At 40.3% G+C, this 16,403-nt stretch overlaps 1 protein-coding gene across 50 annotated transcripts in view; it reads right to left on the bottom strand.

Annotated features, from left to right (window-relative positions):
- The window catches only part of CLASP2 (cytoplasmic linker associated protein 2), a 122,599-nt gene that overhangs the window by 30,774 nt on the left and 75,422 nt on the right, over positions 1–16,403 (bottom strand). For 12 of the 50 annotated variants that reach the window (XM_083705487.1, XM_083705476.1, XM_083705477.1 and 9 more), the window contains 6 exons: positions 14,153–14,254; positions 13,985–14,011; positions 5,404–5,574; positions 4,529–4,636; positions 1,853–1,915; positions 711–817 (listed from right to left, as the gene is read on the bottom strand). In XM_083705487.1, coding sequence (XP_083561613.1) covers positions 711–817; positions 1,853–1,915; positions 4,529–4,636; positions 5,404–5,574; positions 13,985–14,011; positions 14,153–14,254 — 578 coding nt within the window. The remainder of the gene's footprint in view (positions 1–710; positions 818–1,852; positions 1,916–4,528; positions 4,637–5,403; positions 5,575–13,984; positions 14,012–14,152; positions 14,255–16,403) is intronic. The other 38 variants (XM_083705516.1, XM_083705505.1, XM_083705512.1 and 35 more) reach the window with 5 other exon arrangements.

The raw sequence follows: 16,403 nt of genomic DNA on the forward strand, positions 1-16,403 counted from the left end.
GCTTTAGGACCTGGCTCCCTATCCGGGCTACCTGCTGTGCCGCTCGCCTGTACATTTGAACTTGGCGCGCGCGCTCAGCCGGTAACCTTCCTCTTGACCGTTTCCCCGCTCTCCGATGGAGGCGTGGCCAATCCTGACTCATCTCCTCTCGCTGGTGGTGAGAACACTGGTCCCGATTCCTGGGACTCCTCCCCCCCACTGCGCTCTGGTGGGGAAGCTGGTCCTGATTTCCAACTGCTGCTCTGGGAGTCCCTGCTGGCCCCTTCCTTCTGGGGTTTCCCCCTTGGCACCCCCCTTGCCCTGGCCATCGGCGCTCCCTTCTGTGAATCTTCCGATTCGCTGGAGAGGCTCGTGGAATCCCTCTGACCACTGTCACCGCCTACGCTCCCCTCGGATTCCTCCCCCTCGCTCTCCATTTCCTCCCTCTCCTGTGCCTCTGCTCCTGAGCCCCTGACACATGTACTAGGGGAATAAAGATTAAGTTGTTAAGAAAGGCTTTGAGGGGAAGGTAGATGAGTTTGAAGGAACAGAGAAATAATGGCACGGACGGTCAAAAACGGAGCTCCATGTAATTTAGCAGAACCATTAATCAAATTTGACAGTAATACAAACTGCAAAGCTTTTACTCTGTCACCCCCCCTCAAAAACAAACAAACAAACAAACAAACAAACAAACAAACAAACAGGTGTGTGATAGACAAGATGCTCACCAAAGCATCTGCTACTGCTTCTTCCACATCGGAGCCTGTGTTCAAGACACGCATGGCACTAACTGATGAGGATAACCGACTTGACTGACTTATTCCAAAACCTGTGCCTGTCATAGTAAGACAAAAGAAAACGTAAATCAGAATCATCCTGGGAAGGTCAATGCAATATAAACTAAAATTTAAGCCACTATTTAAGAAGTTTTATGCCTTCCAATATTTGGAAGCGGTGAAGCCTCAAAAAGGTTCATCTCATTTGTTCTGAATCTGGCTGCTTGCCTTCAACTCAACAAAAGGAACACTTACTTGATTTATTAAGGGAAGTGAATATATGCAGAGCCTGCCATCAATACCAGCCCTTGCCATAGAAACCTGGTACACTCTCAGAAACCACATGAACCAGATGGCTCAGGAGAGATACTGGCCATAATCTAGAAAATTCTACTATATGAATTTCAGAGAAACAAGTGCAGCTAGAGTTCTCCTTCAAGTTTGTTAAAGTAGCTCCTGTTGCTAAAGTCAAGCAATGGCTTGGTTTTAAAAGCAATTTCCCTGTTTAGTTATCTAACTGCGGCAGCAAAAATTTTAAGGAAAGAGTGAACTGCCACAAACAGTTTGCAGTGACATGTTCATGGTGGATTTTGGTCTTAATATCCTAATGAAATTAAAGTAAATTTAAAGGCAGTTATTTAACTGTACCTCATGTGGCAAAAAGAACAAAAACATACTGCGTATACATAATTACGCAGGAGCTGAAGAAACAGCAGCTATTTTCTTTTTTCTACTAAAATGTGTTTGTCACTTTGGTTTTTTTAAAACTATGAAGCAAATTAAGGGGAACCACAGTCAATACAGCCTACAGCATTACGTATCATAAAGCTACATGCATTAATAAAGCTTTGGAAATACAAGAATGGAAAGGAAAAGAAGGAAAAACCAACAAAATTCACCTGAAACTAAAGAAAAACTGCTGTGTGTGTGAAGAAAGGAAAACACTTTGCACTTTTATCTACTTTGAATATTCGAAATAATGTACAGAAATTAATACTGGAAATGATAAAAAATAGACTGCATGAAAAATCAAATGGGGTAAAAATAATCCAGGATGATGGCACAGATGATAGCAAAGTGTACTCATCCTTCACCTGTAGCCCCATAAACATCTGGAGAGTAGAGGGCACCAGTGGATCTGGAGTGATGCCTGGAAGCTGCAATAACAGGATCATATGAACCCTATCTATTACTATAAAAGTAAAGTATAGAACAATTGTACAGAGCGCAGTGGAGCAAGGTCTAGGCAAAGCCAGGGAGCACTGCTTCATGACAAGAGCAACTAAGAACAGATTCACATCAACGCTGAGTACAGGGTACAATAACCCTGTGATTATTGGCTCCCTGCCCACAGAGAGCTCGCATGCAGCTTCTACTATTCTCATATTCAGAATTGTGCTATTGCAAACATTCAACATTTATGTTTGTGGTAGGTGTAAAAATCTTGCACATGTCAATAATTGCTTTCAACTGGCTGGTCACAGGTTGGTAGCTGACATGCACATAATTTTCAGCATTGTAAAACACGCCCTATGAACTTAATGGTCGTGAGAACGAGTTACATTTTCTGGAGAGGAGAGAAAAATAATTTGCCTTACATGAAAATGTAATAATTACAAGACTAAATCTAAAGGGGCCTTTTGTATTTTTTGAAAAATCTAAAGCCACCTGTCGAATGACAGAGCACACAAAATCAGGAAATGACAAAAAAATAATAATTCAGCTAAGCAAGCTATCTTTTTTGAGGTTCACAAAGTTGTCAACCTTGAAACCTCATTTGGCACAAAACATTATAGTTAATTCTCTTCATATATTAATAATAATTTAATTAAAAAATCCCCTTAGTCCATCTGTGTATCTAAGAATCATTAAAAGGACAGAAACCTTGAAGTTCTAATTCTCCTGGTGAACATTGAAATTAAAATGTGTGAATTCATTTTTCCAAGTTAACATAATTAACATTTTACTTGATTCATTACGTTAATCACATACAGCATGCAACTTCCCCCTTCACATTTTAGATATAACTTAGTAAAAGGAGTGTAGCAAAAGCGTAGGGAACAAATGTGTTCTTTGTGTTAACATTTATTGTGTTAAAGTTAATAGTATACATAAATAAGTCCTGATTACATTATATTTCCTCATCAAAAATGTGTAAAGTGGCATAGCTATCAATGGGCATTCCTTGCCCATTGATGGGGAAAAGACTGAAGGAGAGGTTGCCTTAAAACAAATGGACCACTGGGTGATAACTAAAGCAAGCTTATACAGAAGAGTGATTTCCAGGATTTTGAGTTAAGCAGTGGCATTGCAGTGCTAAATTTTACAGAAACAGGAAAAATGTGGCTCAAAAAACCCTAAGTTTTTTTTTCTAGGAAGGGAACGTAAAAAATAAGAAAAAGAATTGCCAAGCAGTTTAAGCCCTTGAAGGTAGTTTTTAAAAAGTCTGATCAATGCTCAACAAGGGAAGTTAATTCAATTTCCCTGGATTAAAATGGTTTTAGCTTAAAGCAGTGTCAAACCACAAAGTGGCTGGGCCTGGTATTAAGCCTTGAATCAGCGCTTGTGGTTTGTTTCACTCTAAACAAACCATGGTTATGCTTTGTTCAGAGCAGGGATAAGCCAGCTCCAACGCCATCATCCATGACCATTACTTATGATGGCTGGGGTTTATGGGAGATCTGTAGGGCACCACATTAGCTACTCCTGGTTTAGAGAAAAACAAACAACGGGCATGTGTTTGGGCATAGTGCAAAGTGAACCGCTCTATGGTTGTTTCCCTGCTGGAGGAAAGGAGGAGCACAGTGGGAATACTTGAGCTGCATGCTGTAGTAAGTAGGTCATGCAGAGACTAATTTGCTTAGCTATAGTTTAATGGCTTTGTGTTTCATCTGAACGCAGCCACTAAATGTCAGATAAGCAACTTAGAATACTATGTCCATGAAAAAAGACTTTTCTTCTAGAAGTTATCTTGTATCTATGAAATGCAGAAAGGTTTCCAGTGCCAATATTGTGTTCCCAGGCCAGGCACTAAAGTAAGGTTTTGGGGAAAAAAACCCTAATCTATAATTTGTTTCTTGACTGTGCTGTGAATCTGCTGGTTTTGCAGGGTTAAAAACCGAGTCCTCTGAAACTGCATTGCCACTACTACACTATAAAATTATTAAATGCATTATGATTTTCATACTAAAGATCAAGAGCAGGGGAAAATCAAAACAAATCTAGTACGGTAAGAAGGAACAGCTGATAAGCATGTGCAACACAGAAACGAAGGGCAAACCTTGATTCTCAGAATATCAATTTTACAATCATTTGCGCCAGGGAACAATCCAGAAGTGTGCCCCTATAATCAGAGATACTATAGCGTGTTTCTCCCAAACAGGTATCAACCCTGAAGAACTCCCAAACTGCTCCTTGAACACCAGTTTTGGTTTTAGTGCAAGAGCTGATGATTAGGTTACAGGGTGGGGCAATAGTATGTGTGACACTGAAAATGATTTCTCGTTTACAAGAGAAACTGGGAGGCGAGTGTGTTGAAGGGATGGCTAACTGGCATGTGTGGAAGAATCTTGGGGGTTGCTAGGCATACACTTCTGGATTGCGTTGTCACTCTAGAATTACGGAGGGCATTTTTAGGCTCTTCAAATGGGCAAAGTCTTCAGCCAGACTTAATAGACTGTCTTGTTAAATGCCATCTCTTTATTTAGCTTATATTAGCAGATAATCAAGGGCAAACACAGCCATGCAGAACAAGCTCTCCAAGTACTTACCAAGGGGCGCAAAAGAGCGGACAGGGCTTGTATCCCTGCTACTTTCACGGCTGGCTTCCCGACTGCACCCCTGACTCACACTAGGCCGAGGAATACGGCTACCTCGTGCTAGTATGATTCAGGGTACAGACCAACAGCAGCACAGAAAGGGAGAAGACACAGAAAGAGTTGACATTTTAATGCAATCCCACATGTTACCTTTCACAACAAGACTCCACTTTTCTAAAGCACGAATGACATCTAAATATATGCATTTCTCCTTACTATGACTTACAGAAAACACAGGCACTTCAACAGAAGCGCATGTTTATCACGTGCCCATTTGGAAAAGAGTTAAAGTGTGAATGGAATTAGGCACATCTAACTTTAGGGGGAAATAGGGCGGAATTAATTTATGCTGCATATTTGTTCATACCTGCAGATAAGACTGAAAGTCAAGGATATTCATTTTCATCATTTTCTGTATTTCTAAGAGGTGCTTCTCACAGGATGCTTTTCATATGCGCTTAGAACTGTGAAACATGCATGCAATAAACCTATGCCTGTGAGAATGCTTTTCCACATACATATATTAAGGGACAGGGACTGGGCATTGCTGGAAAAACCACCTAGTGTGTGAAATAAGCCTTACCCTGGGAGGTGATGACTGGATATTTAGTGAGCTTGCTTTGTTTACTGAGTATGCTTTTCCAATCTAAAGGAGAATAGTAAGATGCTTACTATTCTTTACCTAATGTGTTACTAATCTCAGGCTATGACATGGAAGACCCAATTTACAAGCAGATATTCAGCAAACCTGGACTCAGATCACCTGAATTCAGTGACTATGTGAGAGATATAAAAGAAAGAAGCTATGACTAGCAAGCAAGCCTTACCAACTGACAGTCTTGAAGGACTTGCCTCCCTGCTACATCCTTGACTTCGCGGAATCTTGCTTCGCTTTTGTGCTGTTGCATGACTGACTAGCACTCTCTGAACCCCTGTGTTCATAGTTGAGAGTGTAGTTGTAGTCAAAACTCTTCCAGGGGAACCAGAACGGCTGCCAGCTGAAAGCAAAGCAAAGCAAACATAAGCTATACATTCCAGTGCATAACTGCTTGGGAGTAAAAGAAAAATCTCAAGATAAATGAAACAGCTATGGTAGAATGGAATGGTTTGAGAAGTTGTTTGGAAGAACCTGATGATAATGAACAGCATAGAATCTGGAACATGTGTGCTGTGTTAAAGCAAAGTTTATTAGTTAATGCACAAAATATGCTTTTAATAATTGTACCTCCTTAAATACTAATTTCCAAATTTTAATAATTAAAACACATACCACTCGCATTAAACTGCCAGGGGCATATTAATGCATCATCACAAGCTAGGAACTAATTACAAGAGTCTTGATGCTCCAGAGACATAGCTGGAAGGAAACTGCTTATTTTGTGTAACATTCCCAACTTTAATTGGACTAGGGTGCCAAGGTCAGTGGGGCTGATACTCCATTTCCAAAAGCAATTATCAGTGCTAACCAATAAGCCATTCCTGAAACTTGGGAAACCAGAGAATAGCCTCTGATGCCTTGCAAAGAGATGTCATTTGGCAACTAGGTGCATGCCCTGAAGAACTTGTGATCACCTAAAGCAGCTCTTTAAATTACACGTCCAAGTACTAAATTTTCTTTGACAATAGGTTTGCAAGTTAGAACTTTACGTTAAATAAACAGTTTCACATGCACTGAGTATAAAAACAGAGACATCCTATTTCCAAATGTTCTAGGCTGTAATCCTGGCTGTGAATAGCAGGACTGTACAGAGCACTGGGGCCATGGCTGCATCTAAAGTAGTGTCAGTTGTGTAAAGTAGTGTCAGGGAAGGTGGGAGGGCAATAAAACTGCTTTTTTTCTGCACTAGCTCCAGGCATGTGTGTGTTTGACTAAGTCTATCCCTGATAGATGGCCCTATTTAGAATCCCACAGATCCTTGGCTGGTCCAGTTTCGTCCTGGGGGGGCGGGATGGAGGTTCTGCTGGCTATTGCTGATGTGACCGCTTCTATTTGCACTTTCAGAAGCCACTGTTGAGAGCTCTGCAGTGGAAAAAAAACCCTGTCTGCAAAACTAAGTTGAGGAAAACCTCCATTGTATCTTAAGAACAAGTGTGGAAGCTCATGGCAAACCGCCCTGTAAATTGTTGTACAAATTGTCTTTGAACATCTTTGTCTAACACAAAATAGAACCAAAGTTGGCAAGTGAAGATAAAGTGACTTGTTGGTAAATAATGATATCCTAACACTTTTCAATTTCAATGCATTTACAGCATAACTGTGTAGTGCTGAAGGACAGCAGTCCCACCCATTTTAAAAAGCGTGATAGGCTGGTTTTATTTTACCATGTAGATTTCTTTGTAGTAGTATGATATGGCCTGACATGACCAATCCTTGAAGACAAATCAAAATAACCACATACATTTAAACAATCCATTTCATTATGTACTTCATTATATAAACAGGATCAAGATGGAGGATGGAGGGGCAAGGCAATGCACCATGCAAATGCTATGTGAATCACCGTGTCCATTCGGATACAATGTGCTAATGGAATAGAACAGCAATTCCCAAACCACATGCTTTGTCACACTGGTGTGCAGTGAGAAGTAAAGACTCCTCTTAGTCCACAGCAACTATCACTAGGGCAGGAATGGAGAACTTTCAGCCCTGCAAATTTTGTCGGGTTCCAATTCCCATCAACAACTTGCCAGCATCAGCGGTTAGGAATGAGGGGAGCTTTATTCCAGCAACATCTGAATGAAGTTCCCCAACCCTGCACTAAGGAGACTGTGTTTCTGTATGATGCCCTGTTCTGGCCTTGGCTCCTTCTTAGCAGCATTAGCAATCTGCAGGCAATCCGCTTTCTTACTGTATTCTGCAAGATTCACTCACTCTCAACAAAGCAGTTACCTGCTCTCAAGAGATGCTATCACTGCTTCTATGCATGGGTCATCAACCTGAGAAGTTTTCCAGGAGGTACGCTCAGAACGAAAACATACAGAAAGGCAGGAGGCAGGACCCTCCAAGTCCACAGCACCAATTCGCCAAATAAAATTCTTACCTTCGCATTCTAAAATAAACCCTTTTTGGATATATGTGTGTCTCCAACTTAAACTCAAAAATGTATGTGTACTTCAGCTATCAGAGGTTTGGGAAATACCGCTGTCGAATGCCTTCTTTCAGGCAGGAGTCTATTCAGCAAAAAAAGTATGTGTACCGAAACCCAATTGCGTACGTTTTTTAGCATAAACGTGTTTGGGGTCCCTGCATAGCATTCAGACTACTTGAAGGCCAAAATGCTATATATACTTGGAAGCAAGTCCAATTAACTCAGCGAGTTTTACTTCAGATTACATAGGCACTGGAGTTCCTCCTTTTAAGAGCTGTTGCTAAATATTCTGAGTAAGTTTTAACCCTGGTAATTTAAAGTGTCCCTCCAAAAATATTAAGTGAAACAAATGGATTTTTAGAAGATTATATGCTCCGTGTTAAATTCTGTGGTACAAAGCATGAAATCACAGGTTGTTTCCTGTGTTATGCATACTCATCATGAAAAATAATGAAAACTACATGTAGACTATCATATCTGATTATCACATTGTTTATTTCACTGAACGTGTGAGCAGCACAACATGTATGTGATTGTCACCCATTACTATCTACATGTTTTTGTATTTTGCATTTGGGGCATTTGTAGTATTTGGAGCAATCTTCAGCGTGAAAACCAATGGCCATGGCATGCTTCTCTTTATAAAATGGTTGCAACCATTTCAGCTTGGAGCATCATAAAATTTGTCCCTACATCCTGGCTCTTGAGGCTGCTCAATTGTTCATCTGAATTCCTAAAACCTATGTGCCTTTAGATTCTTCAAGGTATTTCTTTTGGCAGGGGTATTTTAACCTACGTGCGTAAATATTGACTGCTTCTGCTGAATAGGATCCTGTTGTGATGGATGGACAAACAATGATGCACACACAAAATCTGAAAAGCCTTACCACCAGACTGTGGATTAGCAGACTGTGATCCTGAACAAGTGTAAAGGCAGGAGTAGGGTAAGGGTATAAAATCCATGAATAGGGAGGGAGCAGAGCAGATTAACAATGGATGGCAAATGGAAATAAAAAGGCTTTAGTCAGTTCACATAAAAGAGGGGGGGAATGCAACAAGAGGGTTAGCGCAAAAAGCAGTGCATTTTCATAGCCTCCACCAGGCTCAGGTGCTTATATACGAAGCAGACAAAACAGAAGCTGCAAAATTACAGTTCTTCAGCTCTCAAACAAAGAACTGCACCGCGTTCATAAATTCATCGGTAAATTTAATTGAAACACTGGATCAAGATCTTTGGATATCTTCACTCCAAGTAAATTTTAAGTGCAAGCTTTAATAGCTGAAGAAACGGTAACAAGTTCTTCAATTTGGATAATACAATGAAGGAAAAGCAAAATGGGGTGGGTTAAGAAGAGGGGAAAGATACAAAAAAATTGTATCTGGCATGCATGCAGAAGTTGTAAAGGAACAACCAAAGATGAGTGCCCGACTACAAGAATTTCAAAGCAGTATTTTTAACATCTACATGCCCCTGGCCTTACTTTTATATTTATGTCATTGTGTGTATGGAAATACAACCAGAGAGGGAGAGCACGCTGTCACATCTTAGTGCTGGCTTTTATGTAATCTTCATGAAATAGTTGAAGAATAACATGCAGACTTGGGTCAACATCTTCACTACTGCTCTAGTTCTTTTCAAAGATTCCACAACGGACCCACAAGATTAAATGGTTGCTGGTCACAAATACAAACCCGCCATGATTAAATGGGGATTCCACCATGCTATTGCAGGCCCAGCCCAATAGTTAAAGAATATGAAATGACAGCTATGGGGACAAAGGTGAAGATTTGTTTAGGGCAGAGATTTTCGAACTTTAGTTTTCAGGTGGCTGACTTGAGAAATCTCTGTTCACGATGCAGAACAGTGGGCGCAAACACATACACACAACACTCCTCTAACGGCAAGGGTAGGGCACATGTGCAACCACAGATGTTGCTGGACTACTGCTTCCATTATTCCTAATCAGTAGGCCATGTTGGCTGGGGCTGCTGGGAACTGGAGTCCAACAACATCAGGCAGGTCACCCTGTGATAGGAGAAAGTTGATAGTTGTAGCAAATTGTCTATGGAAAGGTTGTCTGCCATTACTGATCTAGTTATGAGGAATGACAAGCTTTCATGGACTGCCAGAGTGATAGGAATATTTAATTATTATCACTGCTGAAGGTTCTCAACTACAGAACTGCATGGTGAAAAGAAATACACTTTCAATACCCTCAAAATTCATTGCCACTGAAAAACCTATGTGTGGCTTTCACTCCTTCATTTATAATATTCCAGATAGACAGACATTTAATGGCAAATCTACACAGACCATTTTAGAAACAACCATCTGAAATCCCAAAACATTTCATTTAGAGTAAATTGATGAGTAGCAATAATAAAGCTAATGCACGTAAATTGTTTCAAATATTAAAAATAGTGTCTTCTTGGATTTTTAGGCAGCTTCCCAGTTCAAAGCTACTGTTATCAAACTTTGCCCATTTTAGTTAATTGCACAATTAAAATACACATTATAATCACATATCTAACTTTCCTTAAAGTTTTAAATATGATTTTATACACCAACATCCTTGAATGTTCCATAATGTTTATAAAGGACTATCCACAAATAATTTAAGCAAGATGGTTAGATTAAAAGCTTACAAGTTTATCTTCTTGTAAAATGCCTGCTTATTTTTATTTAACAAAAATTATATACCACTTGACTGTAGTAAAAACTCTAAGCAGTTACAAGAAATAATAGTTAAACACAACTAGCAATATTTAAAAATAATTAACTATAAAAGGACAAAACACATGAACCACCCTGAGACCCCTCTGGGTATAGGAAATTAATTAATTAATTAATTAATTAATTAATTAACAACAACAAACAATAACAACAATCAATATTTATGCTTCTGGGTAGGCTTGCCGAAACCATATTATTTTAATTATGTACCAAAAATTGTATAGTGAACCCTGCCTGATGTCAATAGGCAGGGAGTTCCAAAGTGTAGGTGCTGTCACACTCAAAGATCAGTTTCTTATAACTGTGGAACAGGTAATATGTGCCATCTGTAATGGTGCCAATTCTGCAGATCAAAGTGGTTGAGCGGGCCCATGGGGGCAAGGTGATCCTGCAAGTAAACTGGTCCAAAGCCTTAAGGGCTTTATATAATAAAAGTTAAGGGGACGCGGCTGGCGCTGTGGTCTAAACCACTGAGCCTAGGGCTTGCCGATTGGAAGGTCGGCGGTTTGAATCCCCACAACGGGGTGAGCTCCCGTCGCTTGGTCCCTGCTCCTGCCCACCTAGCAGTTCAAAAGCACGTCAAAGTGCAAGTAGATAAATAGGTACTGCTCCGGCGGGAAGGTAAACGGCGTTTCCGTGCGCTGCTCTGGTTCGCCAGAAGCGGCTTAGTCATGCTGGCCACATGACCCAGAAGCTGTCTGCAGACAAACGCAGGCTCCCTCAGCCTATAGAGCGAGATGAGCGCAGCAACCCCAGAGTCGTCCACAACTGTAACTAACACTCAGGGGTACCTTCACCTTTATACTAATAGTTACACCATGAACTGAGCCCAGTATCAAATTGGAAACCAGTGCAGATATCTGAGCACAGGTGCTATATGCTGACAGTGCCCCACTCCTGTTAGTAATCATGCTGTAGCATCCTGCACTAACTGCAGTTTCCAGATCAAGCGTAAGAGAAGCCCCACAAAGAGTGCATTGCAGTTATCCAATTTTGAAGTCACCAATTCCTCAACTGCTGTGGTCAAGCTCTCCTAGCCCAGGGATGGTAGAAGCTGTTATATAAAGTGCAGCTGGAAAATGTGCTTCTAGGTTCTGAGGCTACATGGGTCTCCAATGACAGTTAGATCTGGAAGCACCTTGAGCCTGTGTACCTGCACATTCAGGGCTGAGTGCCACTGCATTCAGACCAATTTATTTGACAGAGGAACCACTCATCCCTGGTGACTGTCCAAGATTCAAGCTCAGCAAAATGGTTAGATCATTGCCTCTTTCGAGGTAGCAGGGACTATTCTGCTCTGGAACCAACCAAGCAACAACCTCTCCCGGGGTTATATGTTAAGTCTCTAGCAATTTTTATATTTACATTATCCTAACCATATTGTTTTTATTCTGCAATTAATGAGCAATACTGCTGTTATATACACAATCACCAAAATAGGTACATGCACTTAATTTATCAACTGCAGTCTATGTGAGCTCATGCTATAATAAACCAGCTAGTCTCAAAATGAGAATACTGCATAAATAAAATGTGACAGCACTGTCACTTAAAGTATTAGTTTTTCATTAACTACCACCTATTGGGATCTTTTTGCATACATGTCTGCAATAGTACTAGGAGCTTATCACGCATTATGCAGAAGCAATTCCAGGTTTGTCATTGGCCACATTTGGATCATCAAAATTTGCTTAATAAGCAGAGATGTGTGTGAGCTTTAGGCACATCTGCATGGCTTTGTGCAAACAAGCCTGGCTTGTATGGAAGCCACTAACCATAGCTCCCAGTACTAATGTAACAATAAACTATGACTAATTGCAGCTTCCTGCAGGTGCCTGAAGCTCATGCATATCTTAGCTTATTAAGCTGAGACTCATTGTCCAAATGTGGGCATTGAATATATAATTAACAAAAAGCTACACTTAATTGAAGCTCTATAATTAGTATAATTCAGCTTGCAAACATGCCTATCATAATCACTAACACTTTGTGTAAATGTAAGACACGGGGTAGCTAGTGAGTGAAGTAGTTCATAAAGTCTCCATAATCTGATGATTTGCTATGAGCTCAGAAGCAGAGCCAACTCTTAAAATCCATTAGCATTAAAGTGATGAAGATACGCCTTCTAGCACTGAGTGCAATATTTTGCACAAACATGGAGCCAATAGCTGCCATTGCAGGACACAGCAAATGAAACTGTTTTGTCTTGTTGCACTGAGCTTATCTCTATCACAATGATCTCTTCTTGCTTACATTATTGGGTTACAGTTAGTTTCATCGTGTGCAATGTTTATATCTTGTAGAACACACCATTTGTATGCTATATTAAACCCTTAAAGCCGAGTGTTAAGATTGAATTCCAAACCCACACAACATATTATTTACAATGCCAAAAAAAGGGCTTTGAATGGAAAGAAAAACAGAGGCACATTCTAAATCCACATAATTAACATTAGGGAATTAACCCTTTAAGCAATCTCCTGGAATGAAATAAAGCAATTATTAAAGTACACCAATAAGAGTCTTTTTTCATATACATAAAGTCCCAGGCACCACCAGATGATGGGCAGTTGCAAATATTTGCATTAAAAATGACAACTGAATCATAATACAGCAGTCAGCTCTCAGGTATTTTTATCTCACTTTGCCTTCCAAGATATCTCTACTGCAGCTAGGGAGAGTCTGATATAGTTTTCTAATTCCTGTCTCTATGCTAATAAAATTGCCTTTATTGTCTTTATAGGGACATTTGCCCACATGCTCTAGGGTATTCCTCATTTGTATATTATCTTCTATGGGTATCCAAAAACACTGGCAATATTTCCTCTACATAATTTGTGAAGTGGAGAAAAATCTCACTGAACTATGCCCCTACACCTTTGGAATTTACATCCATCAATATCTACAGGTTACACTTCTCAGGTAGGCAGGGAAAAATAAATGTGCTGCAGTAGGTGTGCAGTAAACATTCCTTATGGTGTAAGAAATGCAGGGATGACAACCCCTTATCTTTCTTCCCTGGTGCTAAAGTGAGAGTATGGGGTGCATCTTGTTATTGAGTTGAGATCAATGTTGTATAGCCTTTTTCCAATACCAGTGTTTGAAAATCAAACTGAAAACAGTCACATTAAACCTAAAGCAACTCAAACTCTATGTTAAAATGACAGAAAAAATCAGTGTCTCATTCAGTAAATGACCATTTAATAATGAAACAAAATCTAGTTGTCTCTCTCATCCTATACACGCTGCATATATTTTCTATGGCATCATGAACATAAACTATCAATTCACTCTTTATTCTCTGTATTAAAATCTGCAATTACTACACTGTTTCACGATGCACCTTCATTTGTAAGGTCTCCATATAATCACAATCCCTAATCACAGGAATAATTTCACAATCCCTAATTACAGGAATAATTTCACAATCCCTAATCACAGGAATAATTTCTTAGTGGGTTTTTTTTTTTAAAGTAAATTTTCATTTTAATATCTTGTTCAAAATAACACCACACGGACTATAAGAGACTCCAAAAGCATGCAGACTACTGACCCGAAACACTGAAACACTGAAAAAAAAAATACCTTCATTTTTGTCTGGCGATGATGAACCTATGGCACAGAACAACAACTCAGTATGTAGTGTTTTTAAATATATATATATTTGACCATATCCTTTGGTCAATGATTGTACACTATGCATATGGCTTAATCTTATTAAGAGAGTAAGAACGACAACATAGAAATACATACGCTGAGACTGAGACACAACTTTTGTTCGACTACGGCCTCTGGAATCCGTCTTTGAGTTTCCCATGCCAATAGAGGGTGCTGAAAGCTTGGTCCGCACACGTCCTATAAAGTGAAACAACAAGAAACAAGCAACACATAGCACAAGTATTAGAGAAATATTTCCATCACCTGAAGAGAAACATTAAAGCAGTAAGACTGTTGCTCTAAGCAGCTATTTTACAGCTAGAGTATGAAATGCTAAAAAAGAAAGACTAGTGCAGATGCTCCAGTCACAACTTCTCAATACACCAGAGAATGGCAGAAACGCAAACTTCAAAAGGGAATGCAAAATTTTGCCAGTATCTTGCTGTGACTCTGAAGATGTAATATAACAAACCATAATGTTTGCAGGCTTTCCCATGACTCTGTCTCCCTTTTTCTAGTTTAAATACTTTTGGTTGTATGCAGTGGTACTGCTAAGCTGACATCAGGAGGAGGAGGGAAGCAAATCTGAGTATTTCTCCCTCCCCTCTACAGTCCCTACAACCCCTAAATTTGCTCCAGAGAGTTGGAGAAACACCAAACCCTATTCTCCATACTTAAGTGGGATGTGTATTTCTTTTCTCTCAAAGAGCTAAGATTAAAACAGCTCCGAAACTATCCAGTCAATAGTTCTGCACTGAAGAGTTAGCAGGATGGATTTGAGATGGCAGAGGCATGGGGCTCTCCAGTTGGTTTTGGATTCTACCTTCCATCAGCCTCCAGGCAGCATGGCCGATGGTCAGATACAATAGGAGTTGTAGTCCAGCAACATCTGAGGACAAGGGGTTCCCCATGCCTGAGTTAACAGGATGCTTAGGGTTAAAGAGGGGGAAAATACATTTTGGTTCCTAATATCCCATTACTCTAGCAGAGTGGTTCTTAACCCGAGGTCCATAAAAACAATGGGTCCCCATGGGGTCTGAGAATCAGGCACACACAGAAAAAAGATTCTTCCAATGCAAATAAAATAAATTGCATGTAAATTTTTGTCTTAATTTATGAATTTGTATTTTTCTAGGGAGGAGGTCCATAGCTTTTATTAGGTTCTCAAAGGCGTTCATGTCCCCAAAAAAGTTAAGAACCGCTGCTCCGGCATTGAAGAATTACTAATGGTAGATATTGCTGAATATTAAAATAGAACCCAGAAGAAAAGCAGAAAGTGCAGTACAGTTCAGTGTATAATCTCATTCAATATATTTTTTTGGCTCCCTAAAGCAAGATTTATTCATCAAGTAGAGAAATAAGCTCACAGAAAGTCTAGAAGTGTTATTTCCTTAGCTACTAGAAAACAATGTTTTATGCACATTAAGTTTATTATGCACAAACAGGTTTGGCTAAATTCAACACAATAACACCCATGCAGTGACAGTATTTCTGCCATCCATTGTAATGGTTAGATGGTGCTTAAATGCACAAAGACTTTGACCTGTACAAGGCAGGAATACAGAGTGCCACCATTTTGGTATGATGCAAAAGGACCAGAAAGACATGATCCAGCTTCCACTGCAATAATAATGATGAAATCCACATGGCAATCATCCTCATTTTTATCTGGATCGATATATTTGCTTATTGGTGCAAAACGTAGGGTTGGAATACTGGTCAACTGAACAGTCATGTTCACCTATTTGAATATTGGTCAAATATTGTCAAATATTTCAAGAATGTCATTGCAGATTAATATTTTTATGTCATGATGGTGTGATTCATTAGCAAGGGCAGGAGTGAGGGCATCTTGACTCCTAGCCTTGCTGCAGTTAGAGGCAAACAACAAAAAACTTTCCCACTGAATACATATTGTAACTGCAGGTATCTTCAAGCAAGAACACAAGCAGTTATCAGTGGCAAAGGCCGTTGCTTAATGGGTATACTATACAGCTAGGATCAAGGAGACTCAGATTCCCTCAGTCATGAAGCTCATTAAGGTAAAAGGTAAAGGTACCCCTGCCCATGCGGGCCAGTCTTGACAGACTCTGGGGTTGTGCGCCCATCTCACTTAAGAGGCCAGGGGCCAGCGCTGTCCGGAGACACTTCCGGGTCACGTGGCCAGCGTGACATCGCTGCTCTGGCGAGCCAGAGCCGCACACGGAAACGCCGTTTACCTTCCCGCTGGTAAGCGGCCCCTATTTATCTACTTGCACCCGGAGGTGCTTTCGAACTGCTAGGTTGGCAGGCGCTGGGACCGAGCAGCGGGAGCGCACCCCGCCGCAGGGATTTGAACCGCCGACCT

The sequence above is a fragment of the Podarcis gaigeae genome (genome assembly GCF_964106915.1).
Source record: "Podarcis gaigeae genome assembly, chromosome: 12".
NCBI classification, from domain to species: domain Eukaryota; kingdom Metazoa; phylum Chordata; class Lepidosauria; order Squamata; family Lacertidae; genus Podarcis; species Podarcis gaigeae.